The following is a 21,885-nucleotide window of genomic DNA, read 5'->3' as shown; positions in this document are numbered from 1 at the left end:
AGCTTAGGTCGACATAAAAAATGATGTTAACATCCAAAATAAATAAAGAACATGCAAATTGGTTTACATGTCCTCGATTTAAAAAATATATAATGAAGTATGCAAGGAGCCAAGGACTATTTACAATAGGCAAAGCACACATTAAGATATCCAGTTTCAATTAAAGCGTACCATTAAGGGTTTTCTTCTTGCCGAACAAAAAACTCATCTTCAAATAGCTGTGAGGCCTTTAAATTCACAAAATTAAAGAAATTTAATGGAGGAATTAATTGGATCCTAATGATAAGTTAAAAAATACCTCATATAATAAAATGATCAAATTATTGAAAACTACCTAAAAAAAATCTAGAGTAAAGAATCGTTGTTACGTCATGAGACGGAAAGTGTAATAACTGGAACCTAAAGCACAGCCAACGGTACCATAACTTGGTACCAGTGCCTTTGAAGAAATAGTACTGGTATTTTTTTCTGCCAGTATGAGATTCAACAGATGGTTAAACCTATTTAACAATTCCAACAAATAACATATTTTGGTAAGAGACCTGGCATGTCATGCTCTATTAGCCCATCCAATTTTAGAATTTGTCAACATTGGGAGCTATCTTCTTATGATAGGTTTTGTATTTGGTGATTTTATTGATCAGATAGCATACCAGTATAAGCACTATGCTTATTTCTTTGCTTCTATGTATATGGCATGTCTGATACCATGTCATAAGGCTGTTATATGGGTTGGCGACTATGTTTGAGGCATGTTTACACACCTACATACATTTCTAGAGGTTGGATTTTAGTCCAATAGACGCAATCAAATGGCAATTGACATATACTCAGAGCCAATATAGTAAGGTAAATCATAGAGAAATATGTAGGGAGAGGGGAGAAATTAAAGTAAGTTAGGTTTTAATTAAGTGCAAAATCAAATCATTTGTTTGGAATAAGGAGAGTAGTAACGTACCTCGGAGCAGCGACGAGGACCAACGACAGTGAGAATTGCGGCCTCCCTCCAGATTAGCGCCAGGAAGAGGATGGGCTGGCGGGAAGGACAGCGAGTAGCAGACGGGAGCGAAATATAAGCTGACCTAAGAACGCGGTCATAGCGGGAAGACCACGTAGCGAGGTCGTGCTACGTGTAGCACATGGGGGAGAAATCGATAGCCAGGTGTAGCCGTATGCGCGATCGTGAGGAGCTGAGGCAGTGATTTCAATTTTCGCCTTTTTTTTTTTTTGTTGGGTCATTTGAAGGAGTTGAGACTTGCTGGGGAAGAACCTTTCTGATATATGCGGGGATATTTTTTTTAAAAAACTGCAGTGACAGCCCAGCCCAAATTAATTTCCGCAAAAACGAAGTGACGTCAGCTGACGTCAGGTGGAATGAACTTCAGCCATCGATGCTGAATCGTGTGGCAGATCTGGGGCGAGCACTGTTCATTCCGGCATCCAAAATTAAGGTATTATAATATGCAGATGCAATACATCTCTAATATTAATTGTATTCTAATACTAAATGTTCATAGCGACTTTTTAATATTAAACTGTTTATTTTAATATATATATATATTAATATTAAATATTTAATAAAAAAATTCGCATATATAAATCTACATAAAAATCCGCATATGAAACCATATATTAAAATAAAAAATAAAAGCCGCATTTTATAACAATGCTCCTATTCAAAGCGAACCGCGCTGGTGTAGACAACGCTCCTGCTCATGGACACCTCTCGACCAATAGGCTAACTAACATTTCATGTTAGAAATTAGTAGCTATTTTATTTATTGTAAACCTAGGCTATTGTATTTATCCAGAATTTTTTTTATATTTAATGTTATTCTTAGACTCCAAAATTATATTAAATGTATACAAATGTTTTTAATAATATAATTAAAATAATGAAAAATAATATATATAATAGGCGTATTGAATCTTTGATTTTTGAAAATTACCGTATTGCCGTATCCGATACGATACCCGTACCCGTATCCATGCAACATAGCATAAATATAATCAACCCGACATCCAAATTATTGAGATTGGTCCAAAACTTGAAAAATTCAGAACTTGTATAATCCAACTCATATATATATATTTTTTCTTTTTCTTTTTCTTTTTCTTGTTCTTTTTCTTTTTCTTTTTTTCTTTCTCTTTCTTTTTCTCTTTCTCTTTCTCTTTCTCTTTCTTTTTCTTTTTCTTTTTTTTTTCTTTTTGAAAGATAGTGGATATACCACGGATTTCATTACAAAATCAAAATAATACATGTATAGATATCCAAAATGGAAACCTATCACAAGCATCATCCTGTTCTTGTTCACATTACAAATTCCACCATAAACCAAGTACAGAAACCTATGCATTTTTTTTAGTTAATTATTCAAATCTGAAAAATATACTGACACTGAAATTAATCGATCTGTTCAATTTAAGTCCAATACATACGTATCTATTAAACCTAAAAGTAATTATCTGAAACTAACTCCATCCAATCCGAATAGAAACTGACTTGTCTGATTTGCCAGGTCTATTAGTCAATAAGTTTTGTAATATTAGTTGCTCATATTGAATCATGTAAACTGATAATGTGTGTTGTAAGTTGTTTAATTCTACTCTTTTCTTAATTATAAGTCTCAATATATTCAGTATTAAAAATAAGAGGTTTACTTGTCATTTTGAAATTGATTTTACTAAATTACATAAATAATAATTAAGTTGCACTTTTTTTTACTAAATTACATATACCTTAATTTGTTCTAAATTTGAATAAAATTAAAAAAATATATATTATGTTTACTCCTACTTTTTATGAAGTATTAATGACTCACTAAAAAAAAATTATAACCAGTTTATTTGAAAGAGACGACTCTTGAAGCACTTCAACACGTAATTAAGGTTCTTTATTCCTGGCCCAAGTAGCTTTCTCTTTTCCTTTTTGTAAGGACACAGATATGATAAATCTACTACGTAAATATTAAGCATTGAAGAGCAGTGAATCACACACAACTACAAGCTCTCCTTGCTAGTTTGTTCCTTATAAAAGGGATCATAATATCTCTGGTACTCTCTACCTATCAAACGAAAGTCACAAAAAAAAAAAGAGAGGGAGTAATAACAATGTCCACACCTTCTGTTGAACCCCCACCAAAACCTTCTGATGACAACTCATTGTACAATCCGATCAGGATGGAGCTCTTTAATGAAGCAATGAATCGCAATTGGTTCAAGGTGACGCGTCTCTACTACAGAAACGAGGAAGTCCAAGGCATGCCTATTACACGTGCCAAGGACACCTTACTTCATGTTGCAGTTTCTAGTGCCCCGGAAAAAGTAGTTTTAGAACTCCTCAATATCGTTCAGCTTAACGAAGGTATTACTACTTTATATCTAAGAAAAAAAAAACAATATGCTATATATATAATAGCTATATACCAGGTATCATATACGGCTATGTGATGTATCATTTAAAATTCTGCCATTTTCATATAATGCAAACCTTTTAATTGGTTCCTCAGTTGCCAAAACTGTTGTGGGGTTTGCAGGAAGTTACTGCTAACATATGTACATATACATATCCTTAATTATTTGTACTGTTTGATGATTCCTTTTTAAGTTGCCCAACTTAAAAATCTTTATTTCTAATTGCCCAATTACCTACTTTCAAATCGGCACCTAAAAGTTGCAGAAAAGAATTTGAAATAATATATGTATTAATTAACTAATGCTTTAACATATAAATAATTAACTGAGGCTCTTGATGTTTTATGGACACAATGCAATAATTAGGGCTTTTAATATGGAATTAATTAAAATGTTTTACCTATAGCTATTGGATAAAAACTATATGTAGAGCCCATTTGGCAGTATGAGAAGATTAAATACTGAACAAGGAAAATGTAAAACGAGCCCTTCCTGAGCATGTAAATTCTGTAGGATCCTTCAAATATATTATATATGGTATATCAGCAATGAACCTGGAAACATATTCAATCAAGACGAAACAAATATTATTTACTTAAAGGTCATAAGTGATAAATTTCAAAGACGGTGACAATTGTACACAAATAGAACTGAGATTATACAATATTATAAAACACATGCAAGAAAGGATGATACAGTAATTAACTTTTTATCAAATTTGGCAGAAGGTTATAACACACTTCGTCAGTCCCTACTAATTTCTGTTAACTATAAACTTAGTTATTAAGAAGATACATTTTTAAAAGAATATATAATTTATAATGTTAGTCCAAAAGGATTTTTTGGAACAAAATTTTTTTTTAATTCAGAATTCTACGCATTGCTTCTGAAAAAGTGTTTATATCGTAATAGGAGAGTTGAAATACGTACCTCATGTGTCTTTCATGCCACATTGTACCTCACATCCTATAATAGTCATTTATTTTTTTGTTGGAAAATTCAAATGTTATATTAGGTCTATATATACATAAGAAATTTTTGTATGTGTAAGAGATAAAAATGATAGTTTTAGATCTCTATACTACTTCACCAAAATTTATTATATTTTTTTCAATGACGAGATTTATTTATGTTCATACCCAGTTTGAGAGGATACTAACAATTTAATCCATAACCATGTAGACCACAATTAAATTTTCATTTTGAATTCTAAGAATATTTGATGCAATTCTCACAGATATGACCGAAATCTTGAACAAAAAGAACAAAACTGGGAATACCCCACTTCATCTGGCGGCGGCTATCGGACTAAAGAAAGTTTGCAGGAAGATTGCAGAATTGTGTCCAGATATGGTAACCAGTGCACGTAACAACCTTCAGGAGACTCCTCTCTTTTCGGCAGTGCGTCACGGAAATAAGGATGTCTTCTTTCAGCTTGAGCTTGCCATCCATAAGAAAGAAAAGTTGCAAATTGATAAAGACAGCTTATTAAAGAGAGACATCACTCACTGTAGGGCAGATGATGGTGACAATATCCTTCACTATGCCATTAAAGTGGAACAATTTGGTATGCGCTTTTTCCACATAAAAATAATAAATAAAATAAAAAGTAAGTCATAATATAACTATTCAAATGTATTGATTGTAGATTTGGCAAATGAGATCATTCATCTATATCCCCGGTTGGTGAATTCGAATTATGTCAATTCAAGGGGAGAAACTGCACTCCACACTCTGGCTAACAAGCCTTCTGTTTTCAAGAGTGGAGCTCGCTTTGGCTTATATGATACCATTTTATATCATTGTACTTGAAACTTTTTTTTTTTACATAAATTACTTTAATTTTGAGGGTGATGCCATTTTCAATGATAGAAATCTAATTCTTAACTGTTATTTTTATCATAATAATAATTGCTATATGGTGCTTCACAATTTGACTACTTTATTCAATAAATTACATTAATATTAATTGTAACACCATTTTCAGTGATTGAAAATTAATTGTTAATTGCAATTTTTACAATTATAATAATTGCTATGTGGTGCTTTACAATTTGAGTTGAGAACATTTGATACTTTGATTGTAGGTACAATTACAGAGCCACTCGAGTATGAATTTTTTAATTTCATGAAGAAAGAAACAAAACATCGAAAGGGTGAACCACCAAACATTCCGCCGGCATATGAAAATGAAGTAATGCCAATATACAAAGTTTGTATTGACCTATATTCTCTGATGAAGCATTCTATCATCTGGATAATTAATACTAATGGTATGAGAAAAAATACTCAATATAATTAACCAAAATAAGAACACACTGTTCATATAGATCATTTCTTTTTTTGTTGACTAAACTTTCATATTTGCCCTATTGCAGCTTGTTGCTCAAAAATTGGTATCTACGAGGCTTGCTGCATTGATGTTGAAAATCCATGTATAATATACAAACCATCATGATATAATCATACCAATAAGCTTTTCATTCTTAGAATTTAGTAAATCTTGGCTACTAAACTTTCACATTTGCTATTGCAGCTTTTGGCTCAAAAACTGGTAAGGCTCCCAGTTCTGATGAAGAAGACCCGAAACAGTCTCCCAATATTGTTCAAGAAAACCCATGTATAGTTTACAAACCATTATGTTATAATTATACCTATCAATTTTGTCCTAGAATTTAGCAATACTTGGCTTCTAAACTTTCATATTTGATATTGCAGCTTCTAGCTCAGAACCTATTGCAGCTTCTAACTCAGAACCTGTTGCAGCTTCTAGCTCAGAAACTGGTAAGACTCCTAGTTCTAGTGAAGAAGATCCATGTGTACTATACAAACCATTATGTTATAATTATACCCGTCAATTTTTTCCTAGAATTTAGTAATACTTGGCTTCTAAACTTTCATATTTGATATTGCAGCTTCTAGCTTAAAAATTGTTGCAACTTCTAGCTCAGAAACTGGTAAGACTCCTAGTTCTAGTGAAGAAGATCCATGTGTACTTTACAAACCATTATGTTATAATTATACCTATCAAATTTCTCCTAGAATTTAGTAATACTCGACTTCTAAACTTTCATATTTGATATTGCAACTTCTAGCTCAGAAACTGGTAAGACTCCTAGTTCTGGTGGAGAAGATCCATGTGTAGTATACAAACCATTATGTTATAATTATACCAATCAGTTTTTTCTTAGAGTTTTGTAACACTTAGCTAGATTCTTAAGGTTAACTAATGGTATAAAACTATTAATCTAATGGAAAGAGACTTTCATATAATTAACTATTTGAACGAAAGACCCTATAAAACCGTAAATGAAAAAATGTTTTAACTATATTTACCTCACAGTATTTAATGAAGGAGAATCCAATATCAATGTATTTGGTGTTCCCTCATGAACACAAGTCCATTTTTATTAATAATTTAAAATATAAATTCAGATAGTACATGTGAACCATTGATCTTCATTTATTTTTAAAGTAATGGATTCTCGTTAAATTAAGATTGTAATTTTAAACTTGTGTTTTACTAAGGATGAAAAAATCAACGGTGGAAATGAATCACCATAAACCATTGATTTCTTGGCTTCTTTATATGTACGAAACAAAAGTCAAAATTTGACGTCATTAATTACTTTACAAACAAAAGAAAGATAAACTGTTTCATTTTAAATTTTGTGCAAGGATAAAATACACGGGCATTGGATCATTCTATTTAATTTTTGTTTTGTACGATATATTAATTTCAAGATACACTTTCGTCAATTAAATTTTAAGATATAATCATTGAGAATTTCTTTCTGTTGTGTCAAGAATTACTTTTGGCAGTATGGCATGCTAAGATTTAAAAGCATAAAATGATTCATGAAGGACTAAAACAATAATACAGAGCGAAATTTTTGAAAAAATGATAACATACTTGTGTTAATAAATTTTTATTGTTCCCCTTAATTTTATCCTGCATGAAAGCTGAAGCAAAAAAGGAACCGAGAAGAAAGTACCCGAAGAACTATGATACGATGATTTTATTTTTCAAGATGATCGTTAAGCTCCTATTAGTTGTTCTTGGAATAGGTACGTGCATGTATATATGTTTGCATAATTTCTTGAAGAAAATGTCAAGTTATTCTTTGATACCAATTATAACTGCTGAAAGTTCTTGTGATCGGTATTGTACCTTGATTGAAAAAGGTCATTTTATAATTATAAAAAGCTCCTCCTATTTGAGCCTATGAATAAGATGAACTAGTTGTTCTTATAGAAGGTATATCGTACGTATATGAGGAAGTAACTAATTATAAGCTCAATATGCACAGTTCATTTTTTTTATTTCTAAATGAAGTAATTGACAATTCTTTTCGAAGTTCTTAAAATTCTAGAATTACAATTTTTGTCAGAAAAGTAAAATTTTGACTGATAAAGACAAATAGCAATGATATTAATATTCGATTCCTGTTTACACTTATTTGGTTCATGATGGTGTTTCATTTAGACAATAGAAAACAAGTATTTAGAAATAGAGAAAAAGACAAAATATAAACATAGTATCAAAGTATGACTACCATGATATCAGTGGTAGTATTTAAGTCTAAGTATTGCCATCTCAAAATTTATCGGATTGGCTTCGAATGACAAATTCAAACCATTCAAAATGATATACTTCATGAGATATGTTTACATGCAAAATTTATTGATTTTCGATGGCATTCAACATGAAATCAAGTGGTCAAAGAAAGAAGGTTTTAAGGTAATTTTAATTCATTCATTTTTTTGTCATTTTTTGACTGGTTGACTTGATATCATATACCATCAAAAATTTATAATTTTTGCATATAAATGCATCACTCGTGTAAGTAGATCGGCTTGAATAGTTTGGATTTATCCTTTGAGGTATATCCGATAGATTTTGGAGATTGGTGGCATATGCCATGACATCATGGTTTCCGGACTCCATAGTATCAACTATAATTTCCCGGTGCATGGCCAAAGAAAGAAAGAGAGGAGTATGATTCTTAATATAACTCGGAACAGTTAATTGAGATTCTTTTGAATGAAAGAAAAGTTGCCAATTATTATCGACCTTTAATTTGCTCAGCTGTTTACAATATTAATTTAGTATATCATTCTGACATTCTGTGAATAACGTCTTCCTAAAGGATTACCGAGACTGAAAACAATTACGAAAATTAAACAACAACACAAAAATGCAAAGAAAATAATGAATGAACTGGTGAATCATTCAACACTCTGGGCATACGAGGATGCCAGCGGTGGAAAGGAACCATATGATGATTTCCCAACAACTCTTTATATCGGTTCAGAAGTCCCTCCAAAGATGACACCAGTAGAAGCTACTGATCAGGGTATTGATACCTTACTTTTGAAGCATAAAATTATAGAACACAAATTCATTACAGAGTCACCATAGAAAACTTCCTATGCATATATACTGTTATAAAAGAGAGATGAGAAATCAAAAGCATGTTGCTACACGTTTTGTTGACATTAATTACAATTTTTTTTAAGGTTGGCGGTGAAATACCGCCAACAGTTGTATTAATAGTAAAAAGTTATTTACATAGGCTCAGCAAGCCTTTCATTAATTACAGCAACTATAGTAATTAAATTGCGAATATTGACAAATTACAATTTTTTCAACATGTGCTTTAGCAAGCCCTATTTTGGTAGCTGCAAAGAAAATAATGAATGAACTGGTGAATCAAAAAATATTCTTGAAATACAAGGAAGCCAGCGGTGGAAAGGAACCAGATGATAATGAGTCTCGAACAGTTATCATTAATATCGCTTCCCCTCCAAGGATGACACAAGATCAGGGTATTGATACCTTACTTTTCAAGCATAAAATTATAGAACACAAATTCATTATAGAGTCACCATAGAAAACTTCCTATGCATACTGTTATAAAAGAGAGATGAGTAATCAAAAGCATGTTGCTACACGTTTTGTTGACATAAATTACATATTTTTTTTTTATGGTTGGCGGTGAAATACCGCCAACTGTTGTATTAATAGTAAAAAGTTATTTACATATAGGCTCAGCAAGCCTTTCATTACAGCAACTATAGTAATTAAATTGCGAATATTGACAAATTACAATTTTTTCAACAGGTGCTTTAGCAAGCCCTGTATTGGTAGCTGCAAAGAATGGAATAACAGAGATGGTGAAAAAAATCCTCAAGAATTATCCAGTGGCAGTCATGGACAGAGACAAGGATAACAAAAATATTATTTTATTAGCCGTGGAGTTCCGCCAGGTCCACGTGTATAAGTACATGCTGGAAAATTTTTCAACTGTGGAGGGTATATTTGGGAAAGTAGATAAAGATGAAAATAGTGCTCTACATCTTGCAGCCATGCTCAGCCACAGCCGGCCATGGAGCAACCCTGGAGCGGCATTTAAGATGCAATGGGAGAGCAAGTGGTACCAGGTGATCTCTCTCTCTTCTCTCTAAAAATGGAATAAACTTAAATAAAAACTAAACATATGTAATATGCATGGCGGTGTGCAGTACGTGCGTAGTAGTAGTAGAAAAATTAATGAAGAATTATTCTCAAGAATCAACAAGAATGGAAAGAAGCCAGAGGAGTTGTTCATAGAGGAGCATGCTTCACTGCTTAAAGACGGAAGCACATGGCTGACAAACATTTCCCAGTCTTGTTCCGTGGTGGCTGGTCTGGTTGCTACGGTGGTCTTTGCATCTGCAAGCACAGTTCCAGGAGGTGTAGAGCAGCAGTCTGGATTTCCAGTCCTCAGTACAAGCCCAGTTTTTCAGTTGTTCGCCATCTCATCTCTTATCGCTCTTTGCTTCTCTGTTACATCTATTGTCATGTTCCTCGCAATACTCACCTCCGGTTACGAGGTTACCAAAACCCCTATCTTAAAAAGAATTTCTTCCTTTTAACATTTCAACATAGAAAACTGAAATTCTTATTAATTTGCTGATCAGGTAAGTGATTTCGATGGGGGACTTCCCATGAAGCTTATCCTGGGGCTGACCTCCCTCTTCATGTCATTTGCTTCTATGCTTGTCTCATTCAGTGCCGGAAACTTTTTTGATGTAGAAAATAAGCTCAAATTTTCCTTGTATCCCATATATGCCGTGATGTGCTTTACGGTCACTTTCTTTGCCGCCATGTACTTTCCTCTCACTTTCTTTGTCATCAAAGCAACTATAAAGAAAGTTCCGGAGCCCGCTGAGAAGATGCATGTCGACTAGCTAGCTCCACAATAATATGCTTAGTATAATTACTGTTGCTCGTTTTATGTTCTATTCTAATTAATAATTCAAGGCTAAGAATTTTGATTTTGATGTGATGTTTTTGGTTGATCACGTGGGTCACATGGAGAATAATTATTCAGGACTTTTTGTCGCTCGATCTGGTTTGTTTTAAGTTCGTTGCAAGTATTTTCTTTGTTTTGGTTTGGTTTATTTGTAATATAGGGTCAGTCAATTTAATTGAGGTAATAAAAAAAGAGAAAATTTCCTGTGTACCCATTTAAATTTTCAAAATAGCCAATTTCACCGTGAATATCTCATAATATTCAATATCCCCATATAAACTTTACTTTTTTTCTTTTATCCCCTTTTATTTAATTATTTTAAAAATTATAATGACAAATTTACCCTTTTATTAAAATGGAGTGTCCATTAAATATCTAATCTTTTCATCAATCAAACCAATTTACTACATCCCATCTCTCTCATCTGGTTCCCACTCTACTCTTCTTTTCTTCTGTTGAAGAGATACCTCACCTGGTAACACCATTGTTCTCTCGATCCCTTCTAATATTTTCATGCCCCAACGACAAAGATCACAAAGATCATATATATTTCCTGTTCTCATTCTTCTCTATTCTCTTGCTCCCAAGAGGTACACCTTGTCAAAGCCTTCTCAGTTTCTTCAGATATATTTACAAAAAATAACAGAACCAGACAAAGACCTTACAAAAGTCTAATTCGTATTCTTCTAGTTTCTACAAACAATCAAATTATTTTTTACGTACCTCTAAGTGTCATGGAAGACAGTTAATCTTCCTAAAATTTAACACAGACAAATTCAAATTAGACAGTTTAATTATATAATTCTTGCTAACAAATATTGTCATTTGGGGCTGCCAAAATATAATCCAACACAAAGGGACACGCATATACACAAACCCAAATAACCTGCGTGAGAATTATGACGTCAAGTTACCAAACTCAATGTGAGCTGAAATTTAAAAAATTCAAACAAATCTCGACCAAAGAATCAAACTCAGCTGACAGTTTAGTGTTAATTGGAAAACACAATGCAATGTATGGAATGTCATACACTAAAAAATAAGTTACAATTCAAAATATGAAATCATCAGATCCATTTTTTAATTTCTCTTGGTGATTCAGAAAGCCTTCTCTCTACCTTCATGTCCAGAAGAACTTGGTAGAGTTATTTTATTTAATTATGAGAAGATGTACATTGTTAATGTTGGTTCAATTAGACAACCATAAAAATTTTCATTCAATTAGTGTCAGGAACAATTGCTATTGGTTCAATTAGAATCTTTAATCGATCAGCCGTACTTCAATTAATATTGTGATCATGGATTTTTGTAATGAAGGTGAGATTGATATAGAAAAAGCTCATTTAAACGAATTTGGAATTGTTAATTAACAACTTATTTATTAAGAAAGTCCCAAGAGAAATGACAGAGAATAGAATTAAGTTTAAATTATTTAATGATTGTAATTCAAAAAGAATTCTCAAAACACATACAACTTTTTATAAATTAAATGTCCTAGAAGGATCACAATATTTTCTGGATTATCTAGAAGTGAATTTTGAACCGGGATCAATAACTCAGAATCTAAGCATTTTTATTTTTTTCCAATAACACATAAAGAAATATATTAATTTTTCTTACAGCCGCGAAAAATCCGATCTGAAAAATATTGATCCGGGTTATTTGTTGCAGTCTTTCTAATAAATCAAATTATATTATATTTCATCTATTTTCAAATAAATATATTCAATATTTCTAATATTTTAATACAAAAAATAAAAAAAATTTCTATTTTAAAAAAAAAATTGTAAGACCGTATGGTCCCTACGGTCTGGAAAAATGCAATTTTGGAGACCGAAGGGACCATACGGTCCTTATGGTTTTTGAAAAAAAAAACCAATCATATTGGTTCCGTAAAATTCGTTTTATTAATTATGGTTTATGAAAAAAAATTCCAGACCACATGGGGTTATTTAGCCAGTCCGGCACGCGCTTCTTGTGTGCCTTATTGATGGCTTCGTTGGAATTAATTTCAATTAATTACAACATATGTGAGCTTTTATATAATATAAATATATATTGAATAATAAACTGTCAAAATTAGATCCGTAATGAAGTGATCAAATTAAGTATTATTTATTGGATTCAATATGTATCATGAGAAGTGGGGTCTTTAATGTGTAGAATTCGTATTAATAACTTTATGATTTAGTGTTTGTCTAAATTATATAAAGTTTAATAATAATACAATTATGCTATTGGTCTCTAAAGAACACAATCAAATAAGACAATGTTATGTAAATAAGAAAATATTCAATAAAGCAAGTAAGTTTTGAATTCAGATCCACTAAAGATTCAATATGGAAAACAAGATTAATTAATTAATTAATTAATTAATTACAGAAAGGCACCTATTGATTTGATTAAATGAAAAGGTCTGTTAATCGGATGAAATTCGGCATCTATTGATTTGATTAATAAAACAAAAGGCGCCTATTCATGAAAGGGCCTATATACTGATATATACGGCTCCTAATCAAAATGAATCAGTATCCTTTTGATAATACAGACGGATCTGTCTCTCTCTCTAATCTTTCTCTACTAAAAACAATAAGAAAATAGAGGTTGATATCTTGTGATTGAGAAGGGGATTTTCGGTAAAGAACTTGTGATTTGGGTATCTCTCCTTGTGAAGAACAGAGTGTTGCCGCTGCCGCCTCTTTCGCTCTCTCTATCGGACTTGAGAGGGATTGCTTGAAAAGGAAAGGTTTCCAGTGATCAACGGTGATTGTGCATCTCTGGAAGACCATGACTACGGATCAAGGTAACTATTTTAGATTAGGGTTCACTATAGGATCGTGGCATATCTAAGATTTATATATGCGGTATGGTTCTGTATAAAATAAATCCAACAAGTGGTATCAGGGCCTACTCTACTTGAACTGATTAATTTCTGCATAAATAGATTTTGTTAAAGATTTCAGAAATTAGTTATTTGGAAATTTAGGTTTTATGATTTTCCGTTACTCTGTTTTGACCGAAAGGTTGAATTTTTTGGTTCAAAGTTTAGGACGTAACTATCTGATGAAAAGGCGCTATTCTGGTTATCTGATTAAATAGCGTTACTCTGTTTTGCCGAAATTTTGGTTTTCTAATCCAAAATCCATTATTTTAAGTATTCCGCTGCAATATTATATTTGGTCAACCCAATTACAGTTACAATTGATTATGATTATTTACAATCAATTTGTCGGCCAATACAATTAGTTTTGACCAATATGAGGACAATTAAATTTTTGGCCAAAACATAGGTGTAATCATTGGCCGGACCAAAGGTTTAAATTTTGGTATTTCGGTTATACAGTATACTGTCCGAACCAAAACAGAGTAATAATTCAGTTAAGTCAAATTTTTATAAATTTTTCTTATATAATATTAAATCATTATGAAGGCTTCAGATTAAGATATATTTTGGAAAATGATTAATAAAAGTATTATCTTGTCAAAGTAAGCTCTCATACTAGCGTTAATCATTTACCAATTTATACACAGTAAATATACATATGATGTTTGGTTATTGGACTGGCCCAAAGGAAAGACAATAATTAAGTGTTATATGTGTATTATTGTGGTAATGAATAGGTAATGGTTAATAAGTTTTAGATGTAATTAGTTAATTGGCCCAAAGGAAGGTTGACTAATTGACATCAAATGGACTGTTATATTCGATTACTACACCTATATTTATCTTAGAATAATAACATACTCCAAAGAGCACTTATTATTCGAAGATACATAGTTGATGGAATATGTCTTATTTTGATTTTTTATTTATTATTATTCGGTTATATGATTCGTTCTTTGTAAAAAATTTCAACAAAAATTACTGATCTTACAGTCGGCATCAATAGCATTCCAATGCTGACGTGTTCTAATTACAAGGATTGGAAAGATAATCTTGAGATTATCCTTGGGTGCCTTGACCTGGACATAGCGTTGCAGGAGGCCAAACCTACTGTGCCTGGTGCGACTAGTTCTGAAAAGAAACAAACTGCACATGCACGGTTTTATCCCGCACTAATATGAGATAATGAAATCACCATTCTCTATCTGCAAGATGAATTCTTCAACTTTTAGTAATTATGAAAAGAATTCTCTTGTAGTAATGTCTCAACCAATCACTAGTGAAAAAACTGAAATTAGGATCGGTTATTTACGCACATTAGTATCAGATTTCAACTGATTCTGATGAAGGCGATAATAATACTACAATAATCTGGATCGGTTAAAGAACCGATCCAAATAGTATGTATTGAATAACATTATTGTTAGTTTTTCTCTAATATTATCAGACCAATTAAGTTTGATTAAAATTAACTCTAAATCTTCGTATATAGGTCATGAGAACTTTAAAGGTGAATATCTCATTACTTTTTATTTTTATTTTACTGTAATCGTATATATTTTTTAATGAGTGTTTTTAAATCAAGTGTAAGTTATTTACTGTGAAATTGATGTAGGCACCGAACATTTATGGGATTAGCATCCTCTGAACTACTCAATCTCAATATCATGGATGCTTTGTCTCATGCTTTGACTAATGTGAGGCAGGTAATTCTAAATTACTTAATACCATGTTTTACAATTCTTTGTGTCCCTTCTAATTGTTTCTTTTTTCAAGAAATCAGGTAATTCTGATTTAGGTGCATGGTTATTCTTATTTTTCTCTTGCTTTAGAGACTTAGGCCTAATCCTGATTTATCATATCTAATAAATCTATTATTTTGTACCTTCATCGTATCTTTATTTTTAATTTGTTAATAACAGAAAATTTAAAATTTATTTATTAAAATAAAATCATTAGATGTGATCTATATTATTTTCTCTACATGTACATTTTTTTTATAACTTTTTAATTTTAATTTTATATAAATTAATAAGTTAAAAAATTAATGTTCAAAACTTGTTCGCATCAATATATTTTTACAAGCAATTGCTAATCAAAATAATATGAAAATATTGTGATCTATATTAAATTATTAATTGCCAAAAATGTCAAATGAATACTCAAAACTGGGTATTTTAATTTTGATATAACTGTACAAACAAGTGTGCCATCTCCCACAGTCCCAAGTCATTTAAAAAAAAAAATAGGAATCCTTCTAAATGTTTCAACAGAATTAGTATGGTTAGGTGGAGCAAGAAAATCAAAACCTATACCGATTCTAGGGATCGGTTGAGCCAATTTTGCATCCGGCCATAGTATACTGCACAGATGGCTACACGAAATAGCTACACCGGTTCTGTGGATCAGTGGAGCCTCAAAAAATGTCTCTGCCAGAAACTGGAACTGAAACAGGCTGTTTCTGCCTAAAACAGTCCAGTTTCTGCTAGAAACTGATGAACTGAAAACAGCCCAATTCTGGATAGGCCGAAACTAATAATTTCGGCCAGAAACTGGGACCGAAACAGGCTATTTCTACCTGAAACAGTCCAGCTTCTGTCAGAAATCGATGAACTAAAAACTGTCTAGTTTTGGATAAGCCGAAACTATTTGTTTATGTCAGAAACTGGGACCGAAACAGGGTAATACAAGGTTTAAACATAATTTAGTCGAGGGTGATTAGTTCTGGATAGTTCAAATAGCATAATTTATCTGAAAGGAGCATGGTTTAAACATAATTTAAATATCATTCAAATATGATTCAAATAAGCATAATTTAAACAACACATTTAGATGAAAGGAGCATGGTTTCTTTAACAATGTATGATGTATAATTCAAATAAGCATAATTTAGCCGAAAGGACAATTCAAACAACACATTTAGCCATGCTCCAAAAATTATGAGAAGAAATATAATTTAAATGATAGTTAAAGTTAGTCCAATTAAAGTTACAATAATTCACTTAACATTACAGATAGCATGCATATAATAATGGATCCAATCTAACATTAACCATATATTAATGGATCTAATCTAATTACTCTTCAGGTTCCTCTGCAAAAAAAAAATGATGAAAAAGAAGAAGGTATCATGCATTAAATACACTACATTACCAGTAAATTACTAAATATACTCCAAATTAACACTAAATTACTAAATACTAATTTAACACTACATTTCACAAAAATAATCTAAATATACTAAACAAACTAAATTAAATTAATTATTCATTTTAATTTGGCTAAAATAAAAAAATATAAAAAGAGGGATTTTTACCTTGTTAAAATCGTAAATCTAAAGAGTTTCTAATTCTCTTAGACAATCCAGAAATTTTAAAATAATTGGATGGAGAAATGGTTGAGTATATTGAGAGGATAAAAGAAAAAGGAAAAATAAAAAAAAGAGTTCGGTTTGGAGAAAAAAATTCAGAGGAAGGAGAAGGGAGAGATGAGCTGTCGCGTTCAAAATTTGGAAATCAAGCCTAGGATCGGTGGAGGTATAGATGAGGGATCTTCTGTGGCGAGACTGTGGCCGAGTGCAAAATTGGCTCCACCGATCCCTAAGATCAGTGGAGGTTTTGATTTTCTTGCTCCACCAATCCTTGAGATCGGTGAAGGCTATTTTTCTAATATAATTGAAGGCTTTATACACATACTATATATTTTTTTTATTTTTTAATTAAAATCTTGGTATATTATAAATTTAAAATGAATTTTAGTAGAAAAGTCAATTAGTTGGATAATTTTTCTTGAAATTTTAATAGAAGAGTAAATATGATATTTCAAGAGGGCATCATTGCCTACAAATAAAGTCGAAAAAATCACATGATCCTGTTATTCTAAATCCATTTATTTTTATTTTTTAGAATATACAAATTTCAAAACTTGTTATTTTTTATGTACAAATCTCAAAACATATGAAGGGGTAGATTTAAAGTAACCGAGTTCTGCGGCTCAAAACAGATGAATGATGGATTTAGAATAACATGGTTCTGCTGTTTCAATAGTAATATTCTTTTGACGATAAAAAAGTAATATCTTCAAAAGAAAAAAAAGATAAGAGATTTCTATCATAATTTATCATTGGAAAAAGAATATGAATTTAAAGTAATATGAATTTTATTTGAAAAAGAAAAGTTGAATAAAATACTCGATCTATTGTTTTTTGATTCGTTGTTTTCTCAAAAAATCACCAGAAATCGGATTAAGAATGGGCAAAGGAAAAACTTCCTCCACCTGTGGAAGAGTGCAAAGTTAGTGGTGTTCATTGGGGTCCGGTTTAGTCGGTTTTGAACCGAACCGAATTAGTTTCAACCAAATGGTTCGGTTTTTTGGGTTTAATAGTTCGGTTCGATTTGCTTTTTAAAACCGAATTATAACTTCAGTTCGATTCGGTTTGAAATTTTACAAAATCAAAATAACCGAACCGACCGAACTTTTATATATAACTTTGGTTATTGATAGATCATATCTCATTTTGTATATATTCTACGTACACCAGCAGAGCCCATGAAAAAATATAAAACTGTGCTAAAATTTAATCATGAGAAACTTGAAACAGTAAGTCTTAGATCAACTATAAAAAAATCAAGCAAAAATATATGTACCAAACCAAACTATCTTGAAAGAACCCAAAACAATTGCTTTTTTAATTTGCAGAATTATTCTAACCTAAAAGGAAAAGAAAAACAAAAAAGCCATACGGCTCTACAGAGGACATTGCATGCTGATCTTCTTCTTGGCTCCGTATAATTATTATGGAGTTTGGCTAATATAACATCAGTGTCATTTCAGCCTATATAACACCAACTCTAAAACCTATCAAATCGACTTCGAACGACTAATCCAAACTGTTCAGACCGATTTACATTATGAGTGATGCGTTTACATACAATTTTTTTTATATTTTCGAGTTATTTTAATATCAAATCAAGCGGCAAAAATATTGAAAAATTAATGTATTAAAATTAATTTGAACACTCACACATTTGACCGCTTGACTTAATACTAAATAAATTCGAAAAGTTGTAAATTTTGCATGTAAACGCACAACTAATGAAGTAGATGAGTTTGAACGGTTTGAATTTACCGTTTGAAGTCGATTTGATAGGTTTTAGAGTTGGCGTTATATAGGTTGAAATGACACTGATGTTATATATACTAGCCAAACTCATTATTATGTAGCCAAATATGACACCACATAAAGTGATCATCATACTGAGATAACCAGTAGCGTAATATATATACTGACCTGAATAAGGGAAAAAACAACGGTAAAAGCTGCAGCCAATAGGAATTGGCCTTCCATAAACTTGAACTGGTGAGCTTGAAGTTTGCCCCATAATTTATACATAGTGAAGCTTAGGACTGTAACCAATACTATGATTACAAATTCCACTATTGCGTCCCATCCAAAATCGCATTTCACATGAAGAAATTGAAAGCCTGGATAATTAAACCAGCAACTAATCAGCTACAAGCCTACAACTACTGTACAATTTAAGGTATTGTGAAGTTACAAACACTATTTTAACAATATCAGATTTGCCAAGTTACTTACCATTCGTATGAGAACAAACCAAGCCAAAAGAAAAGGTGACAGCCGCTGTAAATAGGCCTATGGAGAAGAGGTTGGCTGGCCAGTTGAACAGGTTTAAGAAACATAGATGGTGGGACTGATCAAAGAGATATTGCTGGGTAACAACTGCATGTAGTGTACAAGGATTTTCAGATAAAATTCAATATATTATATATAAATTAGATGAATATATTAAATATTATAACTAATTGGAGTACTTAAAAGGAAAAGGATCCCAAAGATCACTAATTTTCTTTTCTTTTCTTTTCTTTGATTTGACTACAATACTCTGGGAAGATTGGAAGATGTAACAATAAAATGTATGTGTTTTTTATCACACCAGATCAAAATGCCTTTAATTTTAACTACCATTAGCTGGAAGAAAAGAACTATTATACCTTACAATTTTGCAAATCATAAAAATGGAGCAAAATTATTTAATTGCAAGTTTCATATAATTCATACCAGTGATTGGAAGAAGTATGGAGCAAATATAAATCATTTAGAGTAAAACGTACTTGTGAGAATTCAAATGTTTTCTTCTACTATCGTTAACACTGGAGATAAATCATAAATACTTTTATCCACGAATATACATGAAACCTGCTGCTTGGTGGGCTAACTTGCTTTAAGATTTTTTTTTTTTTAAATTGTAAATAGTCGATTCAAATCTTTCATGATATTCATATTTGTGCTTGGAAACCGAATTTTACATTTTTTTTAACTTTTACTATTTTTTTGGAATTTTTGAAAATCAGTGCTTTTATGAATTTTTTTTTATTATTTTTGTATTTAATGAAAAGCTATGATTTTCAAAAAATTCTAAGAAATAGTAAAATATTTTCAAAAAATGTAAAATTTGGTCTCTAAGCATGTTTTAATATGAAGATTTTGTTGGAATGTTCTAATCGACTATTTAAACTTTGAAACTAAAGATATGACTAGAAAGTAAAATATCTTTTTTAATTCCCAAAGGAAGTTAGGCAATACAGGAACCATTGCATTTTATTTTATTTTATTATCTTTTGCTTAATTAGGCAATTTCTACTCTCTCTTTTTTTTTTCTCAGTTTTACAGTTTTCTTTGGCAAATGTGCTCACCTTGAGCGCCTTTAATTTGTAACTTTTGGACACTATGACCAACTCACATTGCTGATTGGTCTTGCAATTTATGAAATCTGAGGCTAGACCTCCCTTTTCTTTTCTTTTTAAAAAAAAAAAGAAATGTTTCCCAAAGCAAGTTAGTCCATCTCTTATTAGATAATCTCATACAAATTAACAATCTAAATGATATAAACTCAACTCAAAGACCTTCACTATTTTAAGTGCTGGAGAAAACCAAAAAGTAGGTAGCCTCTGTACCAATATACCATTTCAACTGGCATAGACTACATTTTGAGTACAGTACTAATTGGGTCTATATCCATCCATAAGCATTAGATTGCTTCAATACAAAAGAAAACACATGCCAAAAGTGAAGATAATTTTCAGTGAACAAACCTTAATTAATTTACCAACTTCGTTAAGCTTCTTTTGTTGGAAATAATAAATTTAATTAGTGGTGCGTATTATAAGATAGTTAATGTTCACTACTGAAAACATAACTATACACGGTTAAAAAAACTAATGACACACGGTCCGCTACTGTATCCATATACATTGTGTATAAAAATATCAATACATTTTACAAAGTTAGTATTATTTTACACACACACACATATGTCCTCAATCAATCCAGCTCCTTCAAATAAACTTAATTTATATAATTTACTTTTGAAGTGAGAAAATAGAAAATGAGCTTAGACCTTCAAATTGCCGATTTTTTAAAAAATACCCTTTAAAAAAATTAATTTAATAAAAATAACCAGATCTGAACTGAAATTTTAAAAATACCCAAATCGCGGATTTTTTCCGTGACCCAGAATATTTATTAGTGGTGCGTAATATAAGATAGTTAATGTTTGTGTATAAAAATATCAATAATTTTTACAAAGTTAGTACTATTTTACACACACGCACGCACACACACATGTGTCCTCAATCAATCCAGCTCCTTCAAATAAACTTAATTTCTATAATTTACTTTTGAATTGAGAAAAATAGAAAATGGGCTTAGACCTTCAAATTGCATGTCTCCTCTTTCGTGTATACGTGATGGCATGGGTTTGTAAAACCCCAACACTTTCTCATTGTAATTTTTTACAATACAACTCAATTACTTGAGACGTTGGAAAATACACGGATTTATCTATACTTCTAGTATGCCAAGGATAAAAAGAAATTTAGTTTGATGATGCTTTTGTAATAACATGTCACTTAGGCTTCACAAAAAGATACTGATTCAATTGAGTTTGGTTTGACAAAAGTTAGTAATTAATTTGGTTAGAAATTGATTCGATCGTTCTGAAAAGAATTAAATCATCAACTTGGTTCGAATTCAAACTCGAACTAAGTTAAGTTCGATTGGAAACTCTTCTTTTCAGTTCTGAAACCTGCTTTAATAACGAAACTGGTTCGAATCGATTCGAAACTCGAACTCTTCATTTTAGTTCGAAACCCAGATTCAAATCAATCCAGCTCGGTTCAAAATTGGTTTGAACTCGAGCTCGAACTGTGTTAAGTTCTATTTAGTTTGATTCGTTTGCAGCCTACATGCATGTTAGTACTTTTAAA

At 31.3% G+C, this 21,885-nt stretch overlaps 2 protein-coding genes across 2 annotated transcripts; both read left to right on the top strand.

The window, feature by feature from the left end:
* The first annotated feature begins 3,111 nt into the window (after nt 1-3,111).
* Nucleotides 3,112-5,104, top strand: LOC144551577 (uncharacterized). Its single transcript, XM_078299604.1, has 3 exons — nt 3,112-3,364; nt 4,652-4,968; nt 5,063-5,104. Exons 1-3 carry the CDS (start codon nt 3,112-3,114, stop codon nt 5,102-5,104), a joined length of 612 nt encoding a protein of 203 aa, XP_078155730.1.
* Nucleotides 5,105-8,626: 3,522 nt separating this feature from the next.
* LOC144551576 (uncharacterized) lies at nt 8,627-10,465 on the top strand. The gene is made up of 3 exons (XM_078299603.1): nt 8,627-8,771; nt 9,539-9,858; nt 9,940-10,465. The coding sequence occupies exons 1-3, from the start codon at nt 8,627-8,629 to the stop codon at nt 10,330-10,332; spliced, it is 858 nt and encodes a 285-aa protein (XP_078155729.1). The 3' UTR covers nt 10,333-10,465.
* The last annotated feature ends 11,420 nt before the right edge of the window (nt 10,466-21,885 follow it).

The sequence above is a fragment of the Carex rostrata genome, chromosome 3 (genome assembly GCF_964058835.1).
Source record: "Carex rostrata chromosome 3, lpCarRost1.2, whole genome shotgun sequence".
Taxonomy (NCBI): Eukaryota; Viridiplantae; Streptophyta; class Magnoliopsida; order Poales; family Cyperaceae; genus Carex; species Carex rostrata.
This window is presented reverse-complemented; position numbering and strand designations above follow the sequence as displayed.

Coding starts and splice junctions, on each gene's coding strand:
- LOC144551577 (XM_078299604.1), top strand. CDS start 3,112: ATGTCCACACCTTCTGTTGAACCCCCACCAAAACCTTCTGATGACAAC. Junction 3,365..4,651: donor TATCGTTCAGCTTAACGAAG/GTATTACTACTT, acceptor CAATTCTCACAG/ATATGACCGAAATCTTGAAC. Junction 4,969..5,062: donor TCCTTCACTATGCCATTAAA/GTGGAACAATTT, acceptor TATTGATTGTAG/ATTTGGCAAATGAGATCATT.
- LOC144551576 (XM_078299603.1), top strand. CDS start 8,627: ATGAATGAACTGGTGAATCATTCAACACTCTGGGCATACGAGGATGCC. Junction 8,772..9,538: donor AGTAGAAGCTACTGATCAGG/GTATTGATACCT, acceptor TTTTTTCAACAG/GTGCTTTAGCAAGCCCTGTA. Junction 9,859..9,939: donor GGGAGAGCAAGTGGTACCAG/GTGATCTCTCTC, acceptor GGCGGTGTGCAG/TACGTGCGTAGTAGTAGTAG.